This window comes from Coturnix japonica, chromosome 3 (genome assembly GCF_054131305.1).
Source record: "Coturnix japonica strain WE chromosome 3, WE-NBRP24, whole genome shotgun sequence".
NCBI lineage: Eukaryota > Metazoa > Chordata > Aves > Galliformes > Phasianidae > Coturnix > Coturnix japonica.
In genome coordinates, this window is record NC_140665.1 from 17,637,366 (window position 1) to 17,661,715 (window position 24,350).

General features: G+C 39.7%; 2 protein-coding genes and 1 long non-coding RNA gene across 8 annotated transcripts; 2 read left to right on the top strand and 1 right to left on the bottom strand.

Moving 5' to 3' along the window:
• Positions 1-2,046: 2,046 nt before the first annotated feature.
• On the bottom strand, positions 2,047-12,580 carry TRMT6 (tRNA methyltransferase 6 non-catalytic subunit). Of its 4 annotated transcripts, XM_015857064.3 has the most exons (11): positions 12,468-12,580; positions 12,233-12,360; positions 11,733-11,842; positions 9,074-9,165; positions 8,902-8,985; positions 8,346-8,470; positions 7,867-8,231; positions 7,575-7,660; positions 4,312-4,414; positions 4,142-4,228; positions 2,047-3,060 (listed from the first exon to the last, which is right to left on the bottom strand). In XM_015857064.3, the coding sequence occupies exons 1-11, from the start codon at positions 12,566-12,568 to the stop codon at positions 2,887-2,889; spliced, it is 1,455 nt and encodes a 484-aa protein (XP_015712550.2). In that variant the 5' UTR covers positions 12,569-12,580; the 3' UTR covers positions 2,047-2,886. The 4 variants fall into 4 exon arrangements, 2 of the variants coding, with proteins under 2 accessions (XP_015712550.2, XP_015712551.1); XR_014944532.1 differs by lacking the exon at positions 7,575-7,660; XM_015857065.2 differs by lacking the exon at positions 11,733-11,842.
• Positions 5,061-5,458, top strand: LOC146761301 (uncharacterized). Its single transcript, XR_014944535.1, has 2 exons — positions 5,061-5,200; positions 5,298-5,458. It is a non-coding gene; the product is annotated as an uncharacterized LOC146761301 (long non-coding RNA).
• A 47-nt stretch (positions 12,581-12,627) lies between the features above and the next one.
• Positions 12,628-24,085, top strand: MCM8 (minichromosome maintenance 8 homologous recombination repair factor). 3 transcript variants are annotated; one of them, XR_014944531.1, is made up of 18 exons: positions 12,628-12,840; positions 12,935-13,009; positions 13,669-13,751; positions 13,929-14,078; positions 14,620-14,723; positions 14,981-15,179; positions 15,702-15,787; positions 16,110-16,261; positions 17,306-17,504; positions 18,288-18,318; positions 18,616-18,756; positions 19,946-20,087; positions 20,318-20,513; positions 20,812-20,960; positions 21,851-22,060; positions 22,615-22,691; positions 23,159-23,348; positions 23,791-24,085. XR_014944531.1 is itself a non-coding variant. In XM_015857061.3 (18 exons), exons 1-18 carry the CDS (start codon positions 12,714-12,716, stop codon positions 23,881-23,883), a joined length of 2,469 nt encoding a protein of 822 aa, XP_015712547.2. In that variant the 5' UTR covers positions 12,628-12,713; the 3' UTR covers positions 23,884-24,085. The 3 variants fall into 3 exon arrangements, 2 of the variants coding, with proteins under 2 accessions (XP_015712547.2, XP_085399022.1); XM_015857061.3 differs by having other exon boundaries at positions 20,747-20,960; XM_085542896.1 differs by lacking the exons at positions 12,628-12,840; positions 15,702-15,787 and having other exon boundaries at positions 20,747-20,960.
• The last annotated feature ends 265 nt before the right edge of the window (positions 24,086-24,350 follow it).

The following is a 24,350-nucleotide window of genomic DNA, read 5'->3' on the forward strand; positions in this document are numbered from 1 at the left end:
GGGCTCCAAGAGCTCTGACAGCCTCAAACGAAGCAGAACCAAGTGGCTTTGGCTTTAGAGCGTTTCCAGCTCCTGGTGCATGTACCTGTGGGAAATAGCAAATTTGAGGTGTACTTCTAGTAAAACACAGCAATAGAAAGCTTGGTGACTTCTTTCAATCTGCTTGTATTTTCAGCAAATTTACATGGAGAAAGCAGTTCTGTGATTGAAGATAAGAGTAGAAGCAGTTACCTGGCCTTGTGACAGTGATACCTTTACCAAACCAGGTCCTGATCCTGTCATGTTCTTGTTGAAGAAGCTGAGGCTTGAGAATTTCAGTTGGTTTTTGAGACTGGGCATTGCCAGACTGTTAGAGGAAAGCTGAAGGTCCTCTAAGGTGTAAACAGCACCCAGCTCTCCTTTGTCACCTTCATTATGCAGAGGCCAGTCGAGATGAGTACTTCAGGAGATAGAAATGCAGGCAGATACACGAAATGCCTTAACTTCCAGACACCAAGACCAGCTGCCCCAGTCTGTGGGAGCCAAGTTCTCCACCTCATTGAAAGTTGTGCAGAACTTGGTGGGCAGCTTGCTTAAAGCAAGCCATCTTTGGTTTAATATCCCTGACCTTTTTGCATTCTCTATAAGCCACTGATGAAAATTAAATTAGACTGGCTTATGTTCTGTGCCTCCAGGAATGGACGCTCTTGAATCTCAGCTGTGTGTACAGGTATTCAACCGTCATCTTCCCTTTTTCTCTATCTCTTTTTGCATTTGTAAAGTTCCTTTTTACTTTTGTTTTCCAATTTATGCTAAAGATTTTTACAGGATACACTCATTCTCATTTGTTCCAGATTTTGTTTACTTTGTTACTTTTTACAAGGCTTCCTAGAGTTTCAATCATTACCTCACATTTCAACCTCTCCATTATAGCTTTTAGGATGGCATTGTAAGCATTTCAACTGAACTGGGAAGGTTACATCAAGATGGGCTGTTCCAATAATAATATAAGAAATGTTTCATCAGCATTAAAATTAATAATTTGAAGTATTTCACATGAAGTGCTTGATACCTGCTTTCTTACTATGGTAAGTAGGATTTAAACCATATGCTTCTCCTTAGCCCTAACTCTTACTGTGCTACTGTTGTGGCTCTGTGACACCCAATACCAACCAGCTCAGTGCAGATGGCAGAGGAATACTCATGGCTGCTTTACAGGTAAGAACTCCAGCAGTATTTTGGGCTTTTTTTGGTCTGTACCTCCTGGCTTACAGCCATGTCCTCATTTTCCTGCCTTTCACAAGCTTTCAGGCTCCTGTCCTTAAATAGGCTGGCTCACAATTTCATCACACAGCAGGTGTTGGTTTGAAAGTCCCACTTCACCTTCAGCATTCCTATAAAGGAAAACTTTTCCAACCTCTTCCCCTAAAAATTGTTGGGGGGGGGAAAGTTGAGAAAGGCAGCTTTTCAAAAAAGAAAAATCACATTTACTAAAAGCCACACAGTACATTTCTGTTCCAGTTGTGCGATTTACAATACTTAAACTGTATTGAAAGCTAATAAGGGCAAAGTACAACAGATGGCTGTATGCACAGCAGTGAGGGTATAGAAGAGAGGGTGAAATCTGAGTTTTTTCTATGTAAGTAATGAGAAAATCTTTTTTTATGAAAAGAGAGGGGAAAAAAGATTGGAAGCTTCCAGAAAAAAGATAGAAAGTTGAAGATAGGAAATTATTCACTGTAATTATTCACTCAGGAAAACTGGAGCTGTTTTACACAACATACAACCCATTTTTATTTTGAGCTAATAGTCTCCTAAAAGAGTGTTATTAATATAGAGAACTGTACAGCTTTATGAAGTCCAAACACTTGATCCCAAAGCTCCAAATTCCAGTAGTAAAGTTCAAGAAAAGAAGCCCAATGCTGCTGGCTCTGGGTTCCCACATGTGCCTATGGCTCCCAAACAGGGGTTGAGCACCAAGAGTATTTCTTCCCTAAAATTTCTACTTAGTCCTTAACGAGACTGTAATTTTTCCTCTTTTGAGAAATAACAAGAAAATAAAACTCATTAGGAAAAATATCCCACAGTTTAATTAAAACGTAAAATGCAAAGGTTTAAAAAAAAAAACACATTATGAAAGAATGGAACTGTAAAATAAATATATATACAGATGGCAGTTTTCAAAGTGGTCACATCTTAGACATAAAACAACTACCAGGAAAATGACACGTAACACTAACAACAAAGATAGTGTTGAAGTGTTTGGTATTTAATTTACTAACATATGCTTTCCCTTGTATTCATTTCAGGAAACACTGAGGCATTATATAAAGTTCTGGAATTTATGTTCTCTTTATTGCTCCTTTGGAAGGAAAAATACTTCTTTGTATTAATAGTTTTTGCTGCTTATGCTGCTTCCTTACATTACTCAGCACTGCAGGGCTCAGTGTCTGAAGAGGGAGCAGATCACTACACAGAATGTTTTACCCTGATTTTGTTCTAGAAAAATCAGAAGCAAAATTAAGTATGTTAATTTAGACTCAATGTTTTAAAAACTATATAATCCTATCCAGTTTTGGCAACAAACAAGAAAAGATAAAGCATCAGTGAAAGCACTCATGTCCACATTAACTTCTCCACTCGACCATCAGGTCTTTTCTTTGAAGTTAGTGTGCTTTCAGTGTGATGTCTGACACAGGGTTGGCTTCCAACACTTTATCTTCTCATTCTGCCCACATAAACTTGGAAGGAGAGACAGTTCTCCCTACCACATGATTCTGCTTTTTGTTGACTGATGTATGTATGACAGGTACTATTTCTGTGCTGTCAAGAGCACAGAAACTGTACCTGTTATTTTACTAACCACATATCTCCTGAGATCTGAAAAACAAATCAATTCTCCCACTGTTAACAACAAAGGTCTTGAACTTTGCATCTTTTAGCTGATGGCTCTTCCATCTTCAGTGCTTCTGAATTACTGGAATCAGATTTGCCTTTATCCAGCACAACAGTTATACCAGATAGAAGGTACCCTCCGCCTCCGCTCATTGTCAGTTTTGGATGGCTTCGATCTGGTAGGACCTTTAAATAGAACAAAGAAAACAAACTGAAGAACCAAGCAACTGTGAGGAGTCAAGCTCTATGTGCACATCTAATGGCGTATTTCAGTTTACAGTATTTGTTACAGCCACAACATTTGACAAGTGCATTTGCCTTGAAAGGGCAAAGTGTCTGTGTATCAGAAACACCTCCAGAAACACCTGCTGGTTTTATAGCAGAATTACAAATTCAAGGCTCAGACACCTGAAGTCTTATTTATGTGTTTAGAACTCACCTACTTTGTAAGAAGCCACACTGGGTCTAACATACCAGCAGCAATCTTTATGTATCTACTGTCACTGTAAGACACAGCAGTGAGCTAATGCTTTCAGCTCCGCTGTTCTTTTCTGCAAGTCTTCTCCTGTTTGTGTGAACATCCATTTGTCTCACCATCATTCCTGACAGCCAGTAACTATGGCCACCCTTGCCTTAAGTCAGCCCCTGTATAATAAATAATCCCTTATGGACTCTAGAAACCTATGGGTGAGGAGCAATCCAATACAATGCAAGAACCTTGCAGAAGGAGTGAGCTGCTTACAAATGAGGTGTGCTTCTGCTCTTTACAGTGGGGAGGGGGCTCCACTTCTATGCACACCTTGTTTGAACAAAGTCAAATCAGTACTTTTCACTGTTGGAGATTCAGGACCTGAAATTCCTCCTTTAGTTCCAGGAAATGTGTTATGTGAAGACACCAACTTTGGAGGTCGTTACCATTCTTGCACTACAAAAATCTTTTAAGCTATCCAACCAATTAGAAATTAATATAGCATACAAGAAATATACCAAAAATATTATATTAGATTGTCACTTAGTCATTATAACCCCTGAACCAGCACAATTATGAACTTTTTTTGGTGTGCTGCCTTTCTATTTCTGCAAGTATTTCAGTGAATTGCTTTGGAAGTAGAAAATGAAGTATTTCCATTCAAAAAACATTGCCATCTTGCATTAAAATACTTCAAAGTATTTCCTCATCACTGTCATGTAAACAAATGCATGAGCTTGCGCATAATTTCATTTAATCCAAAACACATTTTGCTTCCCCAAATAGCGTAATCCTTACCTGGTAGCTTCGTAGCCATGTTTCAGACAGCTTTAGGTTAACAACACCACCTCTTTCCCTTAGCTTTGTGTAGCACTCTAATAAGGGCTTAAGAAAAGAAATAATGGGTTATATGGCAATATAACCTCAAGCTTACAGTAATAACAGGTAGAGTAACATGCTCCATTTACCTCTTTATATTGGCAGTAGACAACAAAAGGCCGTGAAGGAGCAACAAACTCCAGTAAAGACAGTAATAGAGGAGTGGGGTGAAACTTGCTGGCTACAAGTAAGCTGTAAAAGAAATTTCATGCACATTAGTCTTTGGCTTCTTAAAGCCTGTTCATCAAGCGACATTTTCTAGTTAGCACAGAGTATCAATTACCCTTTAATGTTACACATCATCATATTTTCATGGCTCTAACAATTCCCCAAATATAAAAACAAATTATTTCCTACTGGCATTATTAGGAGGATAAAAAGCTCGTATACAGTACAGCCTATTGAACACACTGCAGAAGCACTCCTTTCAGTTATTCTGAACTCTGCAATAATTCTTACAACCCCATGGACTTTAATGCTGCTTTTATAGCCTATGACAGTTGTTAAAATATAGCTTTCTTTTTTTTGCTGCTAGTTGTTCCTTAGAATGCAGCTTCAGGCATGATTCTATAAACTCCGTAATCTTCCTTAAATATTTATGTAAGTTGTTATTTAAAGAGAAAACAATTTGTGAATGGGCACAACTAGAAATTTGTTTAGAAAAGAACTTACATTCTTGACAACCTAATGTCTTTGTATTTTAATCTTTAATTTTAGTTATCACAGTGTAACTTGTGTTTACAGATGCTTCGCGTTCTGTATAGATACCCACAGTCTTAATAAATAAAGTCACTGCTAAACCTGAAAGGGTTAAGATGGTCAAGAACAGTTAAGATTCAAGTAGTTAACAAGCTGTACTTGTGCAGAAAACAAACTGCTTCTCCACTGTACAAATATATGAGAGGACCTGTCAATCAGTAACTTTTCTCCAGAGGAATGTACAGCACTGGATACTCCGTCAAACCTGCCTAATAAAATGTAGGTAAAGATGTTAATTTTTTTTTTTTTTTAAACACAAATTAGAGATGAAAGAGGCATTATGCAATTGTTTGCATTTTGGTTTTCTATTGGACAGATCCTTTGCAGTCTCCAGGTTTCCCTCAAATCCAAATTGCAAAACATCTGTGCTGAGTAACGAGCCAAGTGGACCACAAGGAAATAACACTCCAAACCAGATTCCAGAAGGGTCTGAGTACTGTACTGACACTGAAAGGAACTCTGCCAGACAGCAGGAAGGTAGGAGAGAGATGAGGGGCAACATGAGAAATCAAGTTATGTTCTTTCATATGGGAGCAGACGTTGCTGTCAGCAGGTGGTCTGTTCAGTCTCAAAATTAGCATAGAGGACAAGAGAGGAGAAGGGAGAGGTGGAGAAAAGACACAGAAGGTACAGAGAGGCTGTGTGGTCTAATTCTGAACACAGGGAGCATCTATAATCCAATTCCCACAAAACAAATGTGGTGATCCATCAGTGCCCGCTCCCTTATGAAACAAAAACTGCATCCCTAACAGATGTCTTCCTTCTTTCCCCTCAGACATACATCTTCTGCCTCGAACTCACAAATGAAACTAATAAACAGGTCTAGTGCAAGTATTCCTTTACCATATAACAGCAGAAAAGAAATATAAATCTTACTAAAGTTGTATCTTCCACATTAAGTAGTAAATGTTGTTACAGTCAAGGTCTCAAGAAGTAATCTCCTAAAGCTGGTGTTCATCTTCACCTAATTACTAGTTTTTCCTTATGCTGACAGCGTCTTAGCCTTTCTCCCTATCTGCAATGTTAGAAGCTTTTACATATCCTTTTCCCATTTCTCTCCTGCAAAACAGAACAAAATCTGGACTTCCTCACCTGCTATTACTCCCATGCCAACTAAGTTATTAGTTTGAAGCGCTTGCTGTATTCCATGCCAGTTTCTTCTGCCTTAGTAGTACATACTGCATGGTTGTTGAACTAAACTAATGCAGGACTACACATGGCAGATGACTACAGAGAGGGGCACTGCTTTCAAGCACCCAGAAGCTTCTTTCCCCCACCATACTCAAGACTTCCTCGAGCAAGTTCTCCCTTCACATATGTGATTTATTACACCCTTCTTGATTTACCAACAAAACAAAAAAAAAAAGAACATTCAAAACATTCATTTTCAATCACTTGTACATGAGACTAATAAAAGACTGATAAGACTAATGGGGCTTCCTTGAACTCAGAATCAACAACTGGATTCTATTTTACTCTGCAGGAAGAATCAAGTGAAGTCCAACACTTCTTTTCTTTGCCAAATCATGCACTGATGTTTATCATTTTATGATGTGCAGGAGAGAGCAGCTGAAACACAGCAAAATGCTGCCACTATTCAGGCAGCTTAGCAGTCATCTGCAGACATCACCGGTGATGCTGATGGCAAGGAGACAGGCAATGCTCTTTGCAAAGCTTCATTATTTTACGACTTCAGAGAACACAGAATGACCTGTATCTGAACTCTCACAGAACAGCCTGATTCTACCGCTGAACCATGCTAGGTGAAATGCACTAAAGTACAAGCGAGCATTAGCCGAAATACTTTGGACTAAAAACAAAGATTAAAAAATGCACATCTGTTGGTTTCCTGAGAAAAGCAGGTCTATTCCCAGTGAGCCACCATGTCAGAATTGTTTTGCTTTGCAGCATGTGACTTCTTTTCTGACTGCATTCTTATAAGGAAAGATGAATATGAATGCTATTAAATAAATCAGTGTTACTTCATTAAATCAAATCACCTCAGCATTTGCTTTCTCATCTCATGAGAAAGGCACAGCCTCAAAGTGCTCTTATGTTACTGTGGGGCTGAACTGCTAGGAATATGTTTATTATATTTCTTCTAAACTTCCAATATTGAAAACATCATGGAAATAAGTTGTTGGGAAAAAAAAATTATGGCTAATGCAGGTAAAATGAAATTAAGTGGCTTTTGTTGTTCTAAAATAAATTAGTTTCTTTTTTTTATATACAAGTACTGTTCTAATTTAGTGAACTTAGGACCTCAACTTCATTTTTACATAAGAGAATCTTGTGATTTTTATCTGCAGTTCTTTAGTATTAAATTCCACCTGGATTCTGCTTACTGTAGAGTAAAACACCTATTTTTTTTTTTACATCACCATCACTTTTAGATCAGGAAATCTCAAACCCTTGAAGTGATGAAAAAAATAAGAACCAGGTGAGAATCAAATGAGACCCAAGACACATCTGCCTTGGCTGCTATCTACGAAATATTAAGAATTAACATATTTCTAAAACAAAGCTTTTATTCATTTCAAAGAGCAGTGATTTTCTATAGATGCACTTTAAACAGAGCAGCTTTCTGACTCACCCATCTGCATTCCTCTCTCTCAGCAAAGCAGCAGTTTCTGTTAGCTTTTTCCTTCTCTCCCATTGTTTTCTTTGCTTTTCTCGAACCTTCGAACAATCAAACATGTTGTGCTTTAACTCATAATCACTACTGCATCAACTGCATTTTCGCTTTATGCACCTTAGACGGCTCAACGTAAGGCAAGTTTTAAACTCAGTTTCAACACCTGAATAAGCCATACTTCAGCAAGCCTGAAATCAGCAACGCTGTACTGACATCATAAAACTCAAATACCCATAATCAATATCCTTACGTTTTCTTTGTTTTCTCTTTCTTTGCTCTCTTTACATTCTGCATCCTCAGCGTTAACGTCCATTGTTTCCTGCTCTTCTGTTTGGTTGATCTCCATAGCTGTTTCAGCAGAAGATTCCTCTTCTGTTCCCTGTACAGAAGTCTGCTTCTCATCAGCCAGTCCATTCATTTCTTCCTCTGTTAATGTGGTGTCTTCAGGTTCTGAAGGCAGAGTCTCCACAGACAGTGTCCCACAGAGCAGACTATCCACTTTGCTGAGTGGAAATTCATGAAGATTATTGAAAAAATGTTTTGGAAATCCAAAACAGCTGGTGGCAGCTCTAACGGGTCCCCCTCCTGGATACATCTGGATAATGGTTCCATAGCCTACCAAAGTGAAAAAAGTATTTTCAAGTAGTTCCTTTTAGAAATATCAAAACCAAGCATTTTCACATTAAGTTTCACATTAGCCCTCATCTTCTGTGTTACTGCATGACTCACCTCCCATTCGTTCCATCACAGCCCCCAGCACAAGGCCTGCACATGTTTCCATTACAACCATCTTGTTGCCGGCACGGACATTTCCTAAAGTAAGCATCTGAGCTAGAGTGTCATAACGCAAATGGCTAGAAGACAAAGGGTTTCAAGAAATATCAGATCTGTTTTCTTAGAATCAGACATATAGCTCAATAGAGGCCAGACGAAGTAGGATGGGGAAGGAGAAGGAAAGAGGTTTGAGAAGCCTTAGATAAAATAAAAAGCAGGTAAGAAGCAAAATACTTTAGACATGCAGAGAGCCATCGCCAGAAGGTCATTTGCAAAACAGCAGTGGCAGGAAATGGTTAAAGCTGATGCTGCATGCAAAAGAATATTTTTTTCCCCACTGCAGGAACATATTGATTCATTTTCTATACCACGTTATTTTTCATTACTTTACAGTCCTTCCATTAACAAGAAAAGAGTGGTATTATATACTCTAGAATCATACTAAAATACTTGTTCAAAAATATCCATGTATTCGTTATCATTCAAGAAGAGCATGAAAATAAAAACTTACCTAATTTTGCCAGGTTCCCTTGCATAATACATCGTTGAAAGAATGCGAGTGGATGGTTTTACAATCGTAATAAGTGCCTCGTACCTGTAAGAAGTACACAGCAGTAGCCTCACTTCAACCACAACAACATCAAGAACTAGTAAATATCTTCCACATTTTAAAATTCACTTACTTTTTTCTCTTCTTCTTTATGTATTTATCTTGAGCAAATTCCGTTTTGTCTCGGAACGTTGTACTGTTCTCTATTAACTGCTGAACAATTTCCTTAGAGGAGACAATTGGTACTTATTACAGCTGGTATGTATTTCTCATTTATGTCATAGTTAGTGGGTGTTTTTGTTTGCATTTTCAAACAAACACAAAAAATATCACATACATTCCTCTACTGGAAGAAAAAGCTCTACTGACGTTAATGACAATGTAAAATTCTACTGATCAGCCAGTGATTGCTTCAGCTCTAACTGTGAAGCCTCAGTACCTACATATTTTTATCTCATGCTGAATACAAAGGAGACTACCCTATTTATCAGGCATCTCCCTTGCCCCACTTAATTACTTGTGTCTTTCAAATTGCGCTAGAGTCCTGTACCACCTCCTTGCAGGACATCAGATTCTTCAGCATTTACTGAAGTACTCCTAGTACTTCTTCCTCCTCCACCTTCCAGATTTTCCCAGATTTCCAGTTTTTGTTTCCAGGTCTCGTTGTAATATCCTCCCTTTGCCAATCCAACTCTCACTTCTCACGCTTTCAGGTTCCAGCTGGAGCGATCATTAAGACCTCCAACAGAAAAAATAACAAGCTTTCAATGTTCAGCTTTGTCTTCATGCCTACAAGCTAATGCTGCACAACACCGTTTTGAATGCTGTGATCAAAGTAGTTGCACTGACAGAATTCTATGCTCCTATGCATGAAGAGCAACAGTGTAATCTGTCCTAATAGGAGTTTGGAGAGTTTGGTGGTAGAAATGACAAAAGGAGTATTTCCAGCACGGACAGCGTATCTCCCACAGTGCTTTGAGAATTTAGTCCAAAATACAGTGGTGCAAGTAGTTTTCACTTGCAACTTTTTCAAGCCTTTAAAAGCTAAAGATGTGTTATTAAGAGGGTGAATCAGTGCATATTTTGCCTTATTCTTGGTAAAAGTTAAACATAATATCTACTTTTTTTTCCAGTAGAGTTTAGTGAGGAAACCAGAGTAGGGTCAACATAACAAGCTAAAAGGAAGCTGCAGCACCTTGCAGTACCCCAGGAATACTACAGCTTAATACCACACACCTGTCCCTCAGAATATGGGAGGAATCTGGGAAGGTGATGGGAAAATCAAAGCTTTATTTCACAGAAGCAACCATCTCTCAAACTAAGCCTGCAGGGTGGGCACTGACATTTTACATAGCCTGATAGTGACAGGACAAAGGAGAATGGCTTTAAATTAATAAAAGGGGAGATGTAGTCTAAATAAGAGGAAGAAATTCTCCATTCAGGATGGTGAGGCCCTGGCACAGCGGCCCACAGAAGCTGTGGTGCCCCATCCTTGGAGGCCCTCAAGGCTAAGTTGGATGGGCCCTGGACAGCCTGAGCTGGGGGAGGCAGCCCTGCTCATGGCTGGGGGTTGGGCTGGGTAGGCTATAAGGTCCCCTCCAACACAAATCATTCTGCAATCTTATGGTGATGACAAAGACATGCCATTCACATACATATATTCAAACTTCACCAGACATTCATGGAAGGATAGTATCTATTGCTGCTAATATAACAGTCTAAAATGAATATTCAGAAATCACAGTTCACAATGTAGACCATTTTAATAACCACTGTTATGAGTATGGTAGATGTACAGCACAGACATGCAGAGGACATAAAGAAAAGACAGAGTGACCTTCTGCCACAGAACTAATGAGAACTAACAGAAAACATCAAAGCTATCAGACTCATTAGTACATTCTTATCAAAGAGAGAACACCAAGAGAAGCACAACCATGGAAACAGGAAATACCATTCTGAACTCCTCAGACTCATCCATTATTAAGCTGGCAAAAGCAAAACAGCTGCTCTGAACAGCAGCAACAAACAGCAAAGTGCAAAGATGAGATGAACTTGATGTAAGCATGAGCAATTTCTTATCTTTTATGAGAAAGGATAAACCAAAGATGAGAGAGGATTTTGGCTGACAATGTCTGCAGAACAGAACATGCTGCAATGGCTGCATTTAAGAAGGTCCCACTTGTTCTGGATTAAGTGTGGGGTATAAACCAACACCTTTTCTAAAAGAACTGATCTCTTGGGAATTTCCTTAGCTTTTGAGGTGCAGATAAAACACGTGCATCACTGTTGGGTAGGCACCAGCCTAAAGGCACACCAATAGTATGCTCGTTACATAGTGTCATTAGTTAATGAGTATGTGTTTATCCATAATCCTTCACTACATCTTTGATACTTTTATTATTGTACAATTTTAATGTCTGTAATATAAAAGTAATATTTTGAATTTTCTAAGAAACAAACTGAAAAAGTGATCACATGAATTATATTTCCTTAGTGGTTTATATTTATTTTATGCCTATTGCATTCCTTTATATGTCCATTGCGACTCAATACAGTGAAAATTCACACTAGACTTTCTACTGATAAAGTTGCCAACCTTACATGAAGTTTTCCCAGAAAACAGCTTTTGCACTTCTGTAAAAGCAGATCTTTAAGAAAAACACAACTCAGGCAGAAGAACAAAGAAAAAGCACTGAAGTCTATGCACCATTAAAAAGAATAGCCTGCTCCATAAACTGAAAGACAACCATCAATTTAGCACAGAAATGACACCAAAACCTTATTTTTACCTGTCCTTTAATACCCTTGTCCTTCAAAGCCTTTATGTCATCATGAGTCAGTTTCTGAGACTTCCCATCGTCAACTATGTTACGATTATCTGTACCTGCTTCTTTTGTTTCTAAGAGAAAAGGACATAGATTTGTAAAATCTAGCTCTGAGTACTTTTCAGTTGGAGAAACATGATTTAAACATCACAGAAAGCAGCCATCTCAGTGTTAAACCCACATGCTTCGTGCTCTTGCCAAGAAACGTGTAAGTTGATTAATTAACATGTAAAATACATCGTTCTCTATATATTCAGCCAAATTAAGGTTCAGATTTTCTCCCATATTAAGAAGTGTTAAAAGACAACTGGAACAGCAGATCAATGCAAAAACATGCACTTTTATGACAGAATGAGTATCAGTAACATAATTTAATGAAAAATAGAAAGGTTTCCTGCCATTCTTAACAAAGAATAACTCAGCAGTGCTTTTCTCCCCAAGCATCCATCAATCCCCTGCAATACCTGTGGGAGTCTCCTCCACCTTTCGCTTCGGCTGAAGGTTTCCATCACTCGTTACTTCAAATGTAGTTCCATAGGCGTGTCCGATGGCTTTATCCAGATAGAACCACTGCTTCTCAAAAATTATTTTTCTGAAACAAGGAGAAAAGTTTATGATCTTTAAAGCATCATTTTAACCACGTCTGAAAGACCAAGTGCCAGGACTTGAAAACCCCCAACAGCCGGACCCATCCCTCACCTCCGTCGCAGCACAGGCACAGCCTTGAAGACGTCTCCCCGCTTCAGCACGGCGCAGTCCCCCTCACAGATCCGCGGGCTCAATGTCCGCTCCACCGCCATGGGCGCTCAACCGCCGGAACTTCCCCCCGTGCTGCTTCCTTTAGCAGTGCGCAGGCGCCGCTGAGGAACCGGTTTCCCGCCTGCGAGGTTCTGTGAGGAGATCCGTGAGCCCTACAGAGATTCGTATTAACGCTGTTCTGCTGCCATGAGCAGGGACCTCAGGGGCAGGGGCTGCCCCCGGGGACGAGGCTTCCAGGGCTGGCGGGGAGGTTGGCGAGGAAGCTGGAGGGGAAGGGCGCAGAAGGTGGAGTTGAAGAGAGCGCCCGATCCTGGTGAGCCGGCTCCTCCTCTGCTTGTCCCCTGGTGCACTCAGAGCGCTGGGATCTGTGAAGCTGCTCGTATCCACCTTGTTTTAATCTCTTTCAGCGAGTTCTCGGCTCGTTCAGTCAACACTGGACCAGTTTATTCCATATAAAGGCTGGAAGCTTTATTTCTCTGAAGGTATTTGCAGACTCGAGTCTAGCTAATAACCTTATCACATTTCTCTAGGTCTAGTTACACGTAGAGGGGATAAGAGGAATAGAAAGCAACTGAAATTACACAGTATCACAGTATCACAGTCTCGTGTGGGTTGGAAGGGACCTTAGAGATCATCGAGTCCAACTCTTGGAATTCGAGCCTCCTGTGTAGCAGCAGAGCAGCACTAAATTCATGTTTGTTGTGTGAGAAGGTGGATGTAATAAAATTAGTCTTGTAGCATACTGAAATATCTGTGGGCTGTGAGCCTTAGGAAGGAGTTTTGAATAGCATGAAGTATAAACTATTGATAAACATGATGAAAATATGTTCAGTTAGCTACATGAAGCATGCAGTCTGTCATGCTGGCATGTAGATGCCTCTGCTGTGCTTTTCTCTTACCTGCTTGACCTCTGTCAGTGTAGACACAGTTCTTTTGTCAGAGACCTTGTAACAGAACATTACTGTATGTATTACTAATACTGTACTGATACTACTGTATTACTTAGTCATACTGTAGAGAGAATCCGTCTTCCTCTGTTACAGAATGCAGAAGTAGAATGAAAGAGGAGCTGCCTGTTTCTGTATTTAGTGAAGTGTTAATAACTGTTTGTCAGTTACTAACGCTGTGTGTTTCTGTTTAGCTTATGCTGACAAGTCACCTTTTGTGCAGAAGACACAAGCCTTTGAGAAGTTTTTTATGCAACGCATTGAACTCTATGATAAAGTAAGTATATATTTGTGCATGTGTGTATGTATCTCATTATATTGATGCAGTTGCATATATTTTTTGTGTTTTTTCTTCCAAAGACGATCTCCATCACAGCGATGAAATGTTTATGACGTTTTCTTTGTGTGGTGCTTATCATTTGAAGTGTATTTTATAACTTGAAATGTTTCACAGGATGAAATAGAAAGAAAGGGAAGCATCCTTGTGGATTATAAGGAACTGATAGAAGACAGAGAATTAACTAAATCCATACCAAATGTGTCTACTGAGTTACGGGATATGCCTCAGAAAATACTGCAGTGCATGGGTCTGGCAATTCATCAGGTAAACTTGAACTGCTGATAGATGTGAATGTTTTATTGTATTTTATATATTTGTCATCAAAACAGTTGACCAAAACTAAGTGGAATTCTAACAGATAGCTAATAGGGACGTCTAATTCCTGTTTTATTAATGTATTGTGGGTTGCCTGGGTGGTTTGCCCCAGCTCATGCAGTGGAGCCATTCCTGGTGGCTGGATGTGGGAGCAGGTGCAGGAATTCCTGGCTCAATTCAGGACCTCCTATAGCATTTCACTAGTTGATGAAAGGCAGATTCTCAGACTCTCCACACATTGACCAGGATTAAAGATTATTATAGATTATTTTTTTAACTAAAGAAACTTAACAAATGTCATTATTTTAAATTCCTCTTAGAATAAAGCTTAGAACTGGGCAGAAGCAGGAAGACACAATAGCGGGAGTCGCTGTCTTCTTTCTAGTCTTCACTTTCTAGTCTTCCCTAATGTGACAGATAGCAGTCAAAGAACAGCCAACTGCATCCATGTTGTATGATGTACTACATTGATGTTTGCCCTTCTATATAGGTGCTAACCAAGGACCTTGAAAGGCATGCTGCAGAGCTGCAGGTGCAGGAAGGGTTGCCATTGGATGGAGAGCCCATAATAAATGTTCCCCTCATCCATGCCAGGTAATGGACATTGGGTATTTGTTCTGTTTGCAGGAACATCTCTTAGCCTATTTTGTAAGGATCGCCCTGTCCATGCATGGTGCTGAAGGTTTACTTGTTTTGCTGAGAGACTCAGCTCCGTGACGCTATTTCCAGACTCACTGCTCAAGGTTACTGTTAGCATGTATGCCTCTTCATTTTGTATGGCTGCAGCATTCTTGGTTCATCCATTAAGTGTGGTAAGCTTTCAAATTGTTCTTGCTTAACATCTTTTGTAGACTGTACAACTATGAGCCACTGACTCAGCTGAAAAATGTTCGGGCCAACTGTTACGGGAAATACATCGCCTTGCGTGGCACTGTTGTACGTGTCAGTAACATTAAGCCTCTGTGCACTAAGCTGGCCTTCGTGTGTGGCACGTGTGGAGATGTTCAGAGCGTTCCTCTGCCTGATGGAAAGTACACTCTTCCAACCAAGGTAAGTTAAAATCATCTAACTTTATGGTTTTCCCTTTTGCATTTCTCTAGGGTTTTGAAACATAGCAACGCTGGTAGTATTCAAAATAGGTGGGTGTGAGGGGGAGTAGTTCAGATGTTTAAAGCTAGATTAAACAATGAACACGTTAGAAAAAGATTGAATTTACCATCCAACTTTGCATTCCTATGTGACCTTGTTTGGAAAAAATGTATCCTGGTGAGACAAAGCACTTTGTAGGATCTCCTGTCAAAAAAGGAGGGGATTGTACCGATCACGTGTGTTTGTTCCAACAGCTGAATCAGGGATCAGCTAGCTGTGCTTGGCAGCTCTTTATTATTGATGTAGATGTTAATTTATAACTTTAATTTGACTTGGATTTTTCCTCTGAAATTGTGTTAATAAATCTCATTGTTTTGCTTACTTTCTTTTTGGGAAAAAAAAAGAAAATAGAAAAAAAAAAAACAACCCAACAAACTGTTATTAAAGAGACTTGAGAATGAATTGGAATTAATACTGTTACAGTGCCTTGTTCCTGAGTGCCGTGGCCGGTCATTCACACCTGACAGGAGCTCTCCTTTAACTACCACAGTGGACTGGCAGTCTGTTAAGTAAGCTTCTTTCCTTTCTGCACAAAAATGTAATACAACAGGGCAGTCCAGTAGTGACAGAGTGGCTCACTCTGTTTTATACTGCGTAACTTTAATCTCTCTATGCTCTTTCAGTTCAGAGCCCTTAGCTCTTGTCCCTTCACTGCTGGTGTCCTTCCCCAGCTTTCCTGTTGTTTCTAGTGCTGATCAAGACATTTCTCGTGCCTCCCATCTCAATTCAGAAAGGACTGGTTAGAAGTTAGTGTCTACAGAATTTGTATGATGTAATTGAATTGGGAATGCTATGCACAGAGTTAGTGTGGTACGGGTTTGTGTGTTGCAGGGTCCAGGAGCTCATGTCAGATGATCAGCGAGAAGCAGGCCGAATCCCTCGCACGATTGAATGTGAGCTGGTTCAAGATCTTGTGGACAGTTGTGTCCCAGGAGACGTGGTCACAATTACGGGGGTAGTTAAGGTGTCCAGCACTGAGGAAGGTAAGAGATGTATCCTGGAAGACTTCTTCCCGTGTCTGTGGCTTTTCTGTTGATTGTACGAGATAAGCAGCCCTCCCGTTCCATTTGAGCTTTCAAAGTTGTTCAAGAGCTAAGTGTATATCTCTAAAAGTTCCCAGAATTTCACAACAAGGCGTCATTTTGAACAAGTAAGGCGCTTTGCTGTTTGAGAGGAGCACTGACTCTAATGTCTAATGATAGCTGGGCATTGTCTTCTGCAACTCACTGGTCTGTGGTAATGCTAGTCCTGAAGTGGCAGTGCTGACACAGAGTGTCATAGTATATCAGCTGATAGGAAAACCTTCTCTGAACTAATAATATGAGAAGGACATCCTTATTTCTTCAAGTCTCATTAAGATTCATTTTTTTGCTTAACCTTTTCCCCTTGATATCTCTTCAAAGGACAGGAAAACCATCACACTACTGTGAAGGCATATTATCTTTCTCAACTTAGTCCTCCCTGGAGAAATCTTAAACTTTTTTTCTCCCAAGTGAAGAACTATGCTGTGCATAGCTGTAGTAGAATGAATGTAATTGTAGAGAATTTCAGTAGTGATTTACTGTGTGCGTTCATTACTGCATTCACTGCTCGGTAATTGTTCTCTCGAGGATATAGAAAATGTTTAATTGCTAAGGTATGTATATACCTAAGAGCATGGAACTTAATGAACAAAATGCAACTAGAAGATGTAAGTCACTGTACATCCATTTTTGAAGATGTAGGTGTTGAAGGGATACATGATTAGGATATTATATGACAGGATATATCATTATATGATAGGATATATTGAGGGATATGATTTAGCTGGGAAGTATTAGTGATGGTTGGACTGGATGATCTTCTAGGTCTTTTCCAACCTTGATAATTCTGTGATTCTGTGAACTATTTAAGATATGAACAGCCTGTATTTTGCACATACCTGTACCTTAGTTTTTTTAATTATCTTGTGCCTTTTTTAAGTAACATTGGTACTTAAAAATCATTGCAAAAATTATTTCTTAATTGTCTGTCAATCTTTCTAACAGGAGCATCTAAAAATAAGAATGACAAGTGTGTGTTCTTGTTGTACATTGAGGCAAATTCTGTCAGCAACAGTAAAGGTCAAAAAACAAAGAATTTTGAGGAGGAGACTTTTCAACGATCGTTCATGGAGTTTTCACTGAAGGACCTCTATGCTGTTCAAGAAATTCAAGCTGAGGAAAATCTCTTCAGGATTATTGTGAAGTAAGTTGTATCAGAGCTAGGTTAGGTGTGAGCAAATTCAGTCCAACATGGCAGCTGTTCTTAAAGCTCTGAGATGTCTGAGGCTTGGACAATATATAGTGTATAGATTTAACACACCATAGTGGGCGAAGGTCTCCAGAGGAAGTATTGCAGTAGGGGATGCAAATGAAAGCTTTGGAATCAGGGAAGTTCAGAATGTTTCAGATCAACCCTGAGATAGAAAGCTACGGGTAAATAAAGCAATTCATTCATTTGTGCTCCTCAGTAACTAATTTTAACTCCTCATGAGCGTGATTTGTTGTCTGCTCTGCTTTTCCACAGCAGAGAAAAGAGGTGAGAGAACTGATTAGAGGGTTCTCTAAAGACCCTCAGCTCAGATGGAAAGGTACCTGTCCAACTGACCATCCCTCAGCTCCTCCCAGTGGAGTCAAAGACAGAAAACTGCAGCACCTTTAGAAGGGAGTTGTATGTAGTTATTTGATAAAGATCAGGATGGTCATTACTGCATGGTTACATGCAATAGCCATGGGGAAACTGGTTCTATGCATTTGTGCAAACTCAGATGAGAGGTTTTTCTTATTGTTTCAAGTATATCTGGTTATCTGAACATTTTGAGGAATTCAATACTGCTTTTATATTTAAACTGACCCTAAGAATTCAACAACTAAGCAAAAAGTGGACGTGTTTATAAAAGTATTTTGGGACAAAGAGACAGAACAAGTGATTAATTAATGAATGTGAGATCTGCATTCCTCCTGGGTTACAGTATGCTTTGTCTTTCAGCTCTCTTTGTCCTGCAATCTACGGCCATGAGGTACGCAATGTATCAGCTCTGCTTGTAGCTGCGGTTTGAAATGTTTGTGCCACATTAAACTCCTGCAGGATGTATGAAGTTTATTGGAGGTGCAGGGAAGGAGCAGGGGCTGTATTTGTGAGTGACTGCACTGTTGTTCCAGTATGTGAACAGACGAGGCAGCTTTATGCCCGTGGAACTTTCTTATGGGATTAAAGTTCTTTCATCCAGAAAGAGTTCTTACAAACAGATGTGGGGAGTTGCCAGTGTTGATCTGCAGGACTGAATACTTACTGGTGTTTGTATGTACCGCTGCAGATTGTAAAGGCAGGCTTGGCCCTGGCCTTGTTTGGAGGATGTCAGAAGTTTGTCGATGACAAGAACAGAATCCCAGTGCGAGGAGATCCACATGTTCTGATCGTCGGAGATCCAGGATTAGGAAAAAGTCAAATGTTGCAAGTATGGATTTATTTGTTCCTACTGTATAATTGCATTTTTCCTGAATTCCTTGCTGCCTTACCTAGCTGGAGAGATCTCTTCGTTTATCATGAAGACCTCAGGTATAGCATGGTTCCCAAATGGGTTTTGAGATGTCTCTTTCCAGAAGAGAACCAGCCTGTTAAAGCACTTATCCAAGCAGATATACTCAGTCAAGCCTGTGAGATTTCAAATACTGCGTAGGCTTGTTGTCCTTCCCTTGTTAGCTCATTTCACTGGCCTTCCTCCCTAGTGAGATGTTTTGCTCCTCCTTGTCTTTTAGCTGACCTGCTGTCAAATTGAATAAGTGCATTCTTATAAGTACCATGCTGCTCACCATCAGCAAGGTCTATTTCCATTCTCTTACACTATTTCTATCTTGCTGGCCCAGATCTTTGACCTTTGGGAAAGGAACCTGCTGCTACTTTTGTAGGAGTCTTGGTGGGCGTATTTGTATGATAGAATTTGCTAGTAGAATTTCTTCCTCTTAAACAATATTTTAAATTATTTTTTGCACTGACTCAGGAAATTCTGGCATCAGAAAAATGTTTCTTTTCTTAATGGCATTCCTAAATAACAGAATGTCATTCAAAATGAACTATTAGTCCAGTCCTTCAATGAGACCCTGAGACAAAGCACCTCTCAGTCATCACTTTCTCTGGGGGAAAAAAAAGACAAAGAGGATAACAAAGCTGTGCAGGAGCCAGACTGTGGTGGTTTTTGTTATTGTGCTTTTTTGTTGTTAGTTTGTTTAACTTTGTAGTTGGTGCCTGTCTTATCTGGCACTGAGCAAATATACAATGGGTGTTATCTTTCCATTTAAGTATAGGCACCACTAACTATGGAGATTTACTAGGAAAATCCAGTGATGATAACTGTATTCTAGAGAAATTTAATTGCAGCACGTCTGTGTTTTGTCGATCTGTTCAAATTACAAACTTTTTTTATTTTATTTATTTTAATTACAACAATTACAATTGTTTTTACAATTAATTACAATTTTATTTTTATTTATTTTAATTACAACAAGTAGTTATTCCTAATAATTTATAGAAATAGGAGTTCTGACTTGACTGTTGGGCCATGTTAAATGGAAAGAAACAGATTTGTTTTACTTTGTACTGCTTCTCTAGAATAAGGCTTATGAAATTGTTCCTTCCTTCTCTTCTAGGCAGTGTGTAACGTTGCTCCTCGAGGTGTGTATGTGTGTGGTAATACTTCCACCAGCTCTGGCCTGACAGTTACTTTGTCTAGAGATGGCGCTTCTGGAGATTTTGCCTTGGAAGCTGGTGCTTTAGTGCTTGGAGATCAAGGTAATGTTACATACTTAATATGAACAAACAGAGTGGGGTGAGGTGCTGCTGAGTTGTAAGACAACCCTGCAGTGCTTGTCTGACTGGGTTGAAAAAGTTTGAAGTACAATACTGGCATAGAATCTAGAAATGGAATTGGGTTTCTGACACTGTGTGGGACTGTAGCATATGCTTGTCCATCAGTTAGTGTGTTTTCTAATGGATCTTTGTCCTGTGCTAATTATTTCCAGGTATTTGTGGAATAGATGAATTTGATAAGATGGGAAGCCAGCATCAGGCTTTGCTGGAAGCCATGGAACAGCAAAGTATCAGCCTTGCCAAGGCTGGTATTGTTTGCAGCTTGCCAGCCAGAACGTCTATTGTTGCTGCAGCAAACCCAGTTGGAGGGCATTATAACAAAGCCAAAACAGTGTCTGAGAACTTAAAGTAAGCACTTCCTGAAATGCTGCTTGTATGGTTCACGTTCTGGAACAGGAGCTTCTGCCAGTCTGCTATAAAATTGATTTCTAGAGTAATTTTTCATGCTTCTTGGGAGACAAATTGCTGTTCTGCTTTGTTTTGATTGAAATGGACAGGATTCTCTGTCTTTGATATACAGCAGAGTTGCTGTAGTCTGCTACTTTTATACAAGCATTGTATTGTTCTTGTTTTTACTGTAGAATGGGGAGTGCTTTACTGTCAAGATTTGACTTAGTTTTTATTTTGCTGGACACCCCAAATGAAGATCACGATCATTTGCTGTCGGAGCACGTGATGGCAATCCGAGCTGGGAAGCAGGCAGCGTGCAGCAGCGCGGCTGTGAGCCGTACCAACGTGCAGGATCGCTCTGTTCTTGAAGTTGTTTCAGATCAGCCCCTGCTTGAAAGACTAAAGGTAGCGCTCCTCCTGTGCTTCCTGCTGTGTCTGTTCCTGTGCTGCTCTTTGCCATGGGCCTGGCAGCCCTGACTTGCTGGATGTCTTCAGTCTCCCATTTTTTCTCATGAGATTTGGCTCTGAATTAAATAACAAGTATTGAAATCTCCAGTTTCTACAACTTATCTGTTGTCGCTGACATCATCTATCTATGCTGGAGTTGCTAAAATTGTGTCAGTTCATACAGGAGAGAATTTATCAGCTGGGCTGCTTTATTATTTGTTATTTTGGGTAACGGGAAGGTATTTTGCATGAAAATGCTCGCTGCTTTCAGTGAAGAGCTACGTCATTTTTTATAACATGATATGCTTTGAAATACTGAATGAAAAGAAAGCAGTGTGTAAGCAAACACTTGGATGTCTGCAAACCAAGGAAGGCTGAGGATTATAGGGGGAAAACTATTTTTTTAGTTAAACTTCTGTGATCAGAAGTGTTTTTGGAAAAGCAAAGTGCTGCCCCTTGCACTCTATGAAATGAGGTGTCAGGAGCAATGGCTTAACCTTCTGTAGTGATGTATCTTGTAACAATTAGGAAATGGGGTTTTCTCTTTTTGAAAAAGAATTCTTGATAAGGTTGATTTATATTTGATGCTAAAGAGCGCAGATTACAAACCTCTGCTTTTTGTGAACTGGCCAAGTGTGTTTAATGACGTGTCTAAATATGGTGCATTGACTTTAAAAGAATACAGCTCATATATGTAGAATCAAAACCCTTCCAATATATGTTTGGATCTTCAGAAAGATGTCACCAGATAAAGCATAGATGAAAAGTTTGTTTAAAAACTGGGTTGTGTTCTATAAGGTTCTGATGGCAGATCAGAAATCTAAGACCCTTGTTTGTGATTGCCTTAGATCTCGCCAGGAGAAAACTTTGATGCCATTCCACATCAGCTGCTGAGGAAGTACGTTGGTTATGCTCGGCAGTACGTTCACCCACACTTATCTCCAGAAGCTGCTCAGGTCCTTCAGGAGTTCTACCTTGAGCTTCGGAAACAGAACCAGGGGCCAAGCAGCACACCAATCACCACCAGGCAGCTGGAGTCGCTGATTCGACTTACGGAGGTAAATTCAAGCTTTAATACTTGAAGGATTGAAAACAAAGACATTATTCCTATGTGACTCCGATACTGCAGAGTTATCGTTTGTGTGTGGGTTTTTTCCATTGTGTTTGTTGTTTTTTTTTTTAAGAGACTTACAAATGCTTTAAGAGCTACTGTTGCTAAAAGCCTATTATGAAATAAAACATCGCTAAGGAGCTAGAAATAAAACCTATTTATCTCTTAAGAGGCAAAGGAAGGTGCTGGCCGGGACAAACTGCTGCCCATCTTGAATTGTTACTATTTTTTGTAACACTGTCTCAGTGACCTTATTTGTGATGTGCAGTTTCCTGAGAAGAAGCTGTTAAAAACTGCAGCCTACATCTTGATATCATGTGTGTGAAAGAGATGATGAAATGCTATCAAAATGAAGCTGTCATCTATATTCTCTATGCTCAGATTCTGTCTTTGAGCTCTTAAAAACTGCTTATTGTAGCATTATGCGGGGCAGGGCTGTAGCTTTTTCTCTCATCAGGCGTAATATCTTCAATATACCTTTCTGATGTACTTTGTTTAAAGGCACGATCCAGGCTGGAGTTAAGGGAGAAATGTACCAAGGAAGACGCTGAGGATGTGATAGAAATCATGAAATACAGGTAATATGCAGTGCTTTACAAATAAAGCACTGTGTTGCTATTCATTCACTTCCTAAAACAAACATGCAAACACAGTGAAGAAATGACTTGAGCAAATGTAGCTCCCAAAAACCAACATTCAGAGTTTTTAATTGCTGTTTAAAACTGACAGCAGCCCTCATTCAAATCCTACCACTTAAACCTTGGAGCTGTATCATTGCAGCAGTTCTTAATATCAGTCCACAGTAATTTAGGTGCTGCCAAAGATTTTCCTCTAGTGTGATCACTGTCTGTTCTTGCTGTTGAACAAATTAAGCTCAGATGTGATTTGGACAGATGCTTTTTCTATGTTCCCTTGATAGGAAACCATTCCCTAGGAGAAAGTCACTGTCATCTGAAAACTCTGCATCTCAAACAGGGATGTTTCAGAAAGGAAGTACACATATTTTTGCCTTCATGTCCCATTTCTTTTGACATATTTATCTTAGCATGCTGGGAACCTACTCGGATGAGTTTGGAAAACTGGACTTTGAACGTTCACAGCATGGCTCTGGGATGAGCAATCGGTCACAGGCAAAAAGATTTGTCTCTGCCCTTAACAGTATTGCAGAAAGAACTTACAACAATCTCTTTGATTTGCAACAACTTCGACAGGTTGCAAAGGAGCTACAAATACAAGTAAGTCTGGAAATCAAACCTGTCTTTAAAGCAGTCAGAATTACTTTTATTGTATTTATTTAGACTGTTGTGTTTATATATTCAATGCAGAATATTGGATGGGCAAAAGGTACATTATAAATACTTGGAAATCAGTGAGAGCTGTCAAGAATAGACTTTTACTCAGCACTTGTGTTTCAGAACTTGGTTTTATATGTGTGCTACTCGGCATTCTTTGGGTGTGTTTGTGAATGGTGTACAGGCAAAGGGTGCAACTGATGGGTGTTACCTGCTTGTAGGTCATTGGTTTGTGAAGGAAACTAACTCAGTTCTAGCTCAATTCAGTTCACTAAGTAATGCACGAATACTACAGTTCTTTTAATTAATTTGTTTTATCAGATGGATTTTATTGTTTCCAGTTTGGCATTTACATTTGTCTCTCCCACCCTTCCTCCAACTGCAGGTATTTGATTTTGAGAGCTTTATTGAATCCCTGAACGATCAGGGTTATCTCCTGAAGAAAGGCTTGAGACTTTACCAGCTTCAGACGATGTGAGAAGAGCTGCTGCAATAAACTTTGGGACGTCATTAGTGTATCTGGAGTGGACTGAGGAACGTGCAGCAGTGGAGTGCCCTGACTTGCAGCCTGCCCCATGAGCACATCTGGATCTGTTTCACGTTGAGCTTCTGCAACTTTACGGCTGTTTTTTCCCCTTTTTAATTCTAAATGATAAGATATATAAACTACAAGAATCTTAGCTTTGGTCTTCCACCTTTTCCATTCAGTGATTTATTTTTTCTCTCCCTTTCCCTCCCTCCCTTTCCCCGTTGCACAATGTGCCCCAGGGCAGTGTTGTGACAGACACAAATACAACAGCACAGCTATTTCACAAGTGGGGCTCTGCTTCGCCTCCCCCTTGTGGGTGCCCCATGTGTGGGGCTGTTCCACCTCCATGTTTGCAGGACTTTGCCCTTCCCTTTGTTGAATGTGATGAGGCTCCTGGCAGGGCAGGGCTGCAGAAA

Coding starts and splice junctions, on each gene's coding strand:
- TRMT6 (XM_015857064.3), bottom strand. CDS start 12,568: ATGGCGGTGGAGCGGACATTGAGCCCGCGGATCTGTGAGGGGGACTGC. Junction 8,232..8,345: donor TGTGATGGAACGAATGGGAG/GTGAGTCATGCA, acceptor TCACTTTGGTAG/GCTATGGAACCATTATCCAG. Junction 7,661..7,866: donor AAAGAGAAAACAAAGAAAAC/GTAAGGATATTG, acceptor GATTGTTCGAAG/GTTCGAGAAAAGCAAAGAAA.
- MCM8 (XM_015857061.3), top strand. CDS start 12,714: ATGAGCAGGGACCTCAGGGGCAGGGGCTGCCCCCGGGGACGAGGCTTC. Junction 15,180..15,701: donor AGTACACTCTTCCAACCAAG/GTAAGTTAAAAT, acceptor ATACTGTTACAG/TGCCTTGTTCCTGAGTGCCG. Junction 20,514..20,746: donor ACAGTGTCTGAGAACTTAAA/GTAAGCACTTCC, acceptor TTTTTACTGTAG/AATGGGGAGTGCTTTACTGT.